Source organism: Armigeres subalbatus, chromosome 3, assembly GCF_024139115.2.
Source record: "Armigeres subalbatus isolate Guangzhou_Male chromosome 3, GZ_Asu_2, whole genome shotgun sequence".
In the NCBI taxonomy this organism is placed as follows: Eukaryota; Metazoa; Arthropoda; class Insecta; order Diptera; family Culicidae; genus Armigeres; species Armigeres subalbatus.
This window is the reverse complement of record NC_085141.1, coordinates 65,763,112-65,769,898: the sequence shown is the minus strand read 5'-3', so window position 1 is coordinate 65,769,898 and position 6,787 is coordinate 65,763,112. Positions and strand designations below refer to the sequence as shown.

Here is a 6,787-nt window from a genome sequence, read left to right as displayed (position 1 = left end):
ATATAAATCTTGATCCCGGAAGTGTAAATACATTGCAAATATCCATTTGATATCTGAGTGTATTTATGTGGGGCTTACTTGCTGAAAATTACCTCAAGATGTGGTCTGAGCTTCTTGTTATAGGTTCTTTGGATGCACAGTAGAGATATATCCTTCTATCCCCAGGGCTAAAAATTCTTTCATCTATGGATATAAAATAATAATATCAACAAATTGATGAAGGCATTTTCTTCCATAAAAGCACTACCGGACAGTGGGAGATAAAATGGAAACACACACACACACACACACCTACTGGGTGGGATTTCTTTAACTTCTATTTCATATGAAACTAGCTTTCAGCTTTTCTTCTTATTTGGTCTACAAGACAATTATTATTGATCAATACATAAGGTTTTTTTGTCTCCGTTTTGTTTACCATAATTATCACTAGGAATTAGTATTAATCGATCGCCGCATTCTACGTACTGACGATCAAAAACTTGTATTTGATAAGTCCGCATCTTTATTTTACAGCACTTGTATTGAAAAAATCACCACATTTCTAAGTATGTAGTAGGGTAAAGTTGCGATTGTTTTCATTTTTAAATTTTCTTACAATTCACACCAAACGATCAACATATTAGTGCTAATGCTGTTTTTTTTACTGCGATTTGCTATCACATCACACCAACTTACGGTGCTAGCTGCTGGTTGAAAAATTATCGTCTTGCTGTGAGGAATGGATATTCATATTTGAAAGTAAGTAGTTTACATAAAATATAGTTTTGATTACATAAAATATATAAATGTATAATTGGTTTCATTGTAAATAATCAAAGATCACAAACTGAGATTTTAGATAAATTCCTTGCTGACATTTATGATTCGAAAGCGGCTGTGTAAATAAATACAAATAGTTTGAAAATGTCCGATTCGTTTAAAAATAACGTAAATAATGCATAAGTGATACATCACTTTCGAGAATCTCGTACTAATCGATGCCTAATTGACGTTAACCTAATAAGTGAAAAAGTGGTTGGTAATTCGTTCAATTTTACAAAACCCAATCACCATAAGTTTGCTTTTGTTTGGTTGCGATAAAAAGACACCCACTACAATGTATTCATTTTCTACTCGGTTCATGGTACCGTAAAGCGAAGACTCAATGATCGTTTGTAACACTTTTTTTTTAACCGAGGTTACGGTGCATGCTTTCAAAAATTGATTTGGACAGTTAGGTATCTTGTGCCTTTCGATATAGGGAACCGAAAGGTGCTATTATCTACCTTGTAGTACAAAACAAAGATAATGTAGGAAAAACTTAAGTTAAATGTAAATTTTGATTATTCACGAAGCAGAACTTTGGTGCGATCAATTAGAATCCCGTAACGGTACCATAAAGCAGCATTTGCGATAGATTGGAACATGATAAAGCTTGCTTTCCTTGCTACAAATTTAGACTTAGGTACGGCATCCTCCTGCACAATCCAGTGCCCGGCGTCGGCCACTGCTCTGCTGTCGTCCTCCGGTCAGCCCCGTTCCACTTCGCTTCGAAGTATCACCGAACTGTATACCGCTTCCGATCCGTTCGGGGTCCAATTCGCCCGTTTCGATCTTTGCCAGGATCGTTTTCGAGCACTTGAGGAATGCTTCCTCGACGTTCTCACCGGTTTTGGCGCTCGTTTCCAGAAAGATAAGCTCGTTCTCCTGGGCAAAGTTACTTGCCTCCAGGAACGTTACTTCGCGTTCTTCCTCCATGTCTTTCTTGTTACCCACCAACAGGATGCAAATGTTCTGCGAGGCCAGTGTGCGAGCATCGTTCAACCAATTGGAAAGAACGTTGAAACTGTCTCGGGATGTTGTGTCATACACGAGCAGGGCTCCGGCGGCTCCCCTGTAGTAGGACCGCGTAACGGAGCGGAACCGTTCCTGACCAGCTGTGTCCCATATCTGCAGCTTGATGGATTTGCCGCCGACGTTGACGACGCGTGATCCAAACTCGACACCGATGGTGTGCGAGCTATCCTCTTTGTCTGTGAAAAACATATTATTTATTCTAGTGGTATTCACGTCTTTATTTTGAAATTTAAAGAGTAACAATAAAACGACAAGAAATAGATTATGAAGCATTAGTTTATAAGATAAACCATACTCTCATAATGTTTTCAAACAGTCTATCGTATACCTACACAGACAACACGGTTGGGACAGATAAGCCAGCTTAGGACCAGAGGCGTCGCGTCCGCATGTGCAACCTGTGCACTGCACAGGTAGCAATTTTGTCCCTAACATTTAAACTCTCGATAGATTTCTTGTCAATCTTATACAAATATATACTTGGATTATGTGCATTTGTCATATGTTTAGTACAAATTTAACGATAAGGTATAAGTACATAATCCTAAAATATGCACGGATTTTTTACAGGCGACATGTGATATGACTATGAGGCAACTGAAATGCTGCGATGGGGGCGCGTTATATTTTACTCCACGACGCACCGACGCAAACGACGCACCGCCACATGTTGTCCAACTCGTGCACTTTCAGTAGAGAACGGTTTGCCATGCATCATACACGCATTATTTTGTATGTGTAGGTCACCCGCTTTAACCGCAATCGGCGATGTATAGGTAGCCAAAGCGTTCATCGCTGGCAGTGCACGGTTTGTTGCCGATGGTGCCGATGCAGAAAAGCACATCGGTTTGGTGCCTACCGAGTAGTTCACCTATACCGCTTCAAACAGCGCATGCGCGTTTGGTTGAAGAGCGCGCAATCGGAACAAAATAGAAAAAGGAAAGAGGCGGTGAATAAATTTTCTGCTCTCTCAAAGCGTTGCATGGTGAAAGTCCGGTTTTGAATAACCACATCGGATCAAAAGCTATTTAATATTTCATATTGATTGGGATTTTGGCCTATGATGAATTTTTCGCCAAATCCAATATCCAAAATATTTAGAAGCTATTCACCATGTGATAAACTTACGGGATAGAGGGGTAGGAAGAATGTCCATGGTTCACACAAATTAATGAAAAATTGCATGATCAGATGTGTACGCTGATGGAGGGAAGAACACATCTAAAACTGTTCAACATCTGTCCACGTGGTATGAAAACAGCCCTTCGGAGAAAAAGATTCATCAAAGGAATAAACTAAAATAGAATACTCAGAAAAATATATTAAGCTCTTTTAGTGGAATGTATTAAACCGTCTAAGACGAATTACCGACAGGTACAAACAGCGCTGTTGAATAAGGATCAGGGAAATGGCAGCTCTTGGCTCTTCAAGTTTCTACCTAAACAATAAAGTAATTTACTATATAGGTAAATAAAGTAGGCAAATAAGATTAGATTAGGTACCTAGCGTAGTATAAATAGTGTAAGTTGCGATTGTTTTCTTCAAGTCGAGTCAAGTACAAGACACTGAAGACGACCACACAGTTGTGGTCGAAATACGTATCTGCAAAGATTACGAAAATTAACTAGTGGAATTAAATGGACAGTACTTAATTCGTCTTAGACGGTTTAAAATAGAATAATTACTAGTTGAGGGACGTTTCGATTATAAACTTCATTGTATAGAACCCATTTTTCTGATATGTATGACATGCTAATTACAAATGTGTCTAATCATTCTTAATAAAATTCAATTTTCTGAACACATAACTATTAAGACTTATCTCATTCTACAAAATAACTTGAATTAAAATCAAAAGATAGCGTTTCATTGAATTGATGTCTTATATGTCATATTGAAAAGCATTATGATTCTCAAGATTAGTTTGTTTTTCTATTTAACGCGCTGTCACTTTAAGTTTAATTTGAATTTAATTCGATAAAAGGGATGTAGCTAAGAAGCATAAACCTACTGCCGTAATCTGGAAAAGTGACGTATACGCCATTTTCCAAAAATGGTGTTAACGGATAGCACTCATCGAGCTCTTGAACAGAAAAATGGAAAACATGTATGATGTTATTTGGCGCATACGTCACTTTCTCAAAGGATAGACGAAACATATGGGATCGTTTATATTGGATGTGTCATTTCAGTTCCCTTTTTCATGTCAGGTTTTTCTCAAAATATTTAACTTTGATACGAGAAGCATGAACAATCATCAGCTCGTCATAATTTTCATCATTGAATTCTTAACTTTTTTCTACAACAAATATAATTTTGAAAAGGTATCACCACATAGGGGTATTTCGCCATTCTAGCCGGAATAAAGTTAAATTTTCAAAATTGTCCTAGAGCAGTCTAAATATGTCTCAATCTTCTCTGAACAGTAGACGAGCCACTCCTAGTACTAGGTTTTCTATTTAGAATTAAAGTTTTACCACTACACTTCTAGAAAGTTTGGGGTTTTGAATTGAGAAAATTACCGGTTTTCTCTGTTGAATTTGATTACGTTCGGTATGTTTTATTGTGGTCAAATATTTGTCACAGTAATCCACAGATCAGTACATACCATGAAAAAGTAGACAAAATAGTATCATGTAAACGTGTTTTTGACAAGAATAAACGATTTTGAACAAAAATACAAAAGAGTAATTCGAAGTCCATTTTCGAGCTAAAACTATTTAATGTTCCTCATATTTTCAATAAGCATAAAACACTTATTCGATGATATTCGGTAATATTTCAGTATAGAGAGGACGCATTTATGTCTATATTTTAGGATCCCGAAGAAAAATCTTGCGCCATTTTGAAAGCGGATGTTTTTAGTTTGGTACTGTATTTAAGGCATTTATGACTTATATCATACATTCAACATTCCTATGAAAAGAGGAAGAGTCATAGAGCAATTCCCATGACGCCATCTTTTAGCTCTATGTTTCTTCTTGCAAACACATAGAGTTGAACTGATTTCGGAAGAAGCGATGACGAGAACGAATTAATTAAAATTATCAATGTTTTTCAGGGTTTTAAAGGGTAAAGCACATGGGTCAAAAAGTGAAAATTAGGAAAACTGATATTTCAGCTAAATTATTATCACAGTATCATAAAATAGAGTGAAATATAGCAGTTTGAGAGATAAAATAATTTATTCCGGCTAGATTGCGAAAATATCCCTATGTGCGACGCGTGCTTACTCGTAATTTTAATTCTGATACCTTGACAGCTACATCAAACAACTGAAAACCGAAATACGCCGCTCGGTGCACAGGTTGAAGAATTGACCACGCGACGCCTCTGCTTAGGGCTGAAAATTTCTTAAATAAAGAACCATAAGATTTAGTTGACGCTGAAGTTCATCGCAACGACACTCCACTCCGTATCTTGATAAGCCATCGCAAACAAAAATTCACTGAAAAGAACTGTTTGCATGATTTCCTATCTACATGTGAGTTACGCATTTATGGACAGTACAGAGGTCTACTTAAAAATGATTGTCTCATTCGAGTACTCAAAAATGAGTAACGGTATTCGAATCTGAACGAAACTGATGCTTCGGTCAACACTTAGCTTCTGGGCAAGTTTTGAACTTCCGAAGACATCGGTCCTGGAAAATCGAACCGTAGTCGACAAAAGTTATTATTATTGGCTAAACGAAATGGACCGTGAACGATAGTATCATTGTACGGTTTATATTACAGTGACATTTTTAACGAATTGGTCACAATATCAATCCTGACTCTCTTGTACATAATGGGTACAACATTTTTTCATGTGATCTCTTCTCATCTCTCTAGTTTCTCACTTCATTCTGATATAAAATCATTCTATCTTTTTAATCTAAAGCCCATTCTGAAATTCCAACAGACCTATTATTTATTTTCTCAGTTGTACATGATCCTGTAGGTACAGACTTGATTTTCAAAAAAAAAACATTTGGATAATGCAAACTTGAAACATAATTCAATTTCGAATACAAATAAATTGATTCTTACCGAGCATCACCAATTTCAGGACGAAGAATTCGCTTCATCTACTTTGTTCATTCGATTTATTTTCTGCAACGGCAGCAAAAAGCAATTCTTCTGAGAGCAACTAAGTCAATGTTAAGCTGCACATGATAGCTATTTTATACAAGCCTATGAGTGTATGCTCGCATTCGTGAGGAACTTCGCCTCAAATACGTTCTGGGCCATTATCAAACACCCCCGCTTGCCGTCTCCGACCCACCCTTCAATGCCTACCATTAGCGCATTAACACATCGTTCAAAGACCAACAAACCGGAATACCTACATTTGTTTTCGATAAAGTGATGCAGCAGGCACGACTTTCCACTGCCAGCCCGTCCGATGATGAGAAATTTGAAGAGATAATCTGCAAACAAAGCGAGAAACACGAAACCAAAATAGAAACTGTAATGAGCTCCAATTCCATCAACCAAAATGCAACTACAGAGACGAAACTGGTTGATTAATCTATTTGAGCTATCTCCGGTCGAAAGAAGCAGAATCGAACGAAATCCCTCAAAATACGTTCTTCACTTCATTCGTCGTTCGATCAAACGATTAATCACTAAATATTCAATTAATTTACATAAAAATCACCCCCACACAGAGCACGTCCATCTTACCGTAGGATTCGGACATGGTTGTTGCTATTTTTTCCTGCAGTGCGACCACAACGCAAAACACCGAAACTCCAACCGAGGCGGAACAGAAACGGATCAAACCGGGATGCACACGGATACCAAACTGTCGACAAATACTTTTTCCGGCAGGATTCGCATTTAATTCCGCAGTAATGTACGCACCAGGTTTATTTTTTTATACCACTGGATTTCCCCGTATCAGCTGCAAACAGTGAACAGAGAAACGATGTTTTGAAGACGCAAACTGATGACACGCAGGGAAG

The 6,787-nt window shown here is 37.6% G+C and overlaps 1 protein-coding gene across 1 annotated transcript; it reads right to left on the bottom strand.

The window, feature by feature from the left end:
* Window positions 1-762: 762 nt before the first annotated feature.
* On the bottom strand, window positions 763-6,787 carry LOC134227362 (ras-related protein Rab-4B). Its single transcript, XM_062708776.1, has 3 exons — window positions 6,507-6,787; window positions 6,170-6,250; window positions 763-2,015 (listed from the first exon to the last, which is right to left on the bottom strand). The coding sequence occupies exons 1-3, from the start codon at window positions 6,520-6,522 to the stop codon at window positions 1,444-1,446; spliced, it is 669 nt and encodes a 222-aa protein (XP_062564760.1). The 5' UTR covers window positions 6,523-6,787; the 3' UTR covers window positions 763-1,443.

Excerpts from the sequence above, each read along its gene's own strand:
- LOC134227362 (XM_062708776.1), bottom strand. Across the intron at positions 2,016-6,169 it reads TCACTTTATCGAAAACAAAT|ACAAAGAGGATAGCTCGCAC; the intron begins GTAGGTATTCCG and ends TGTTTTTCACAG.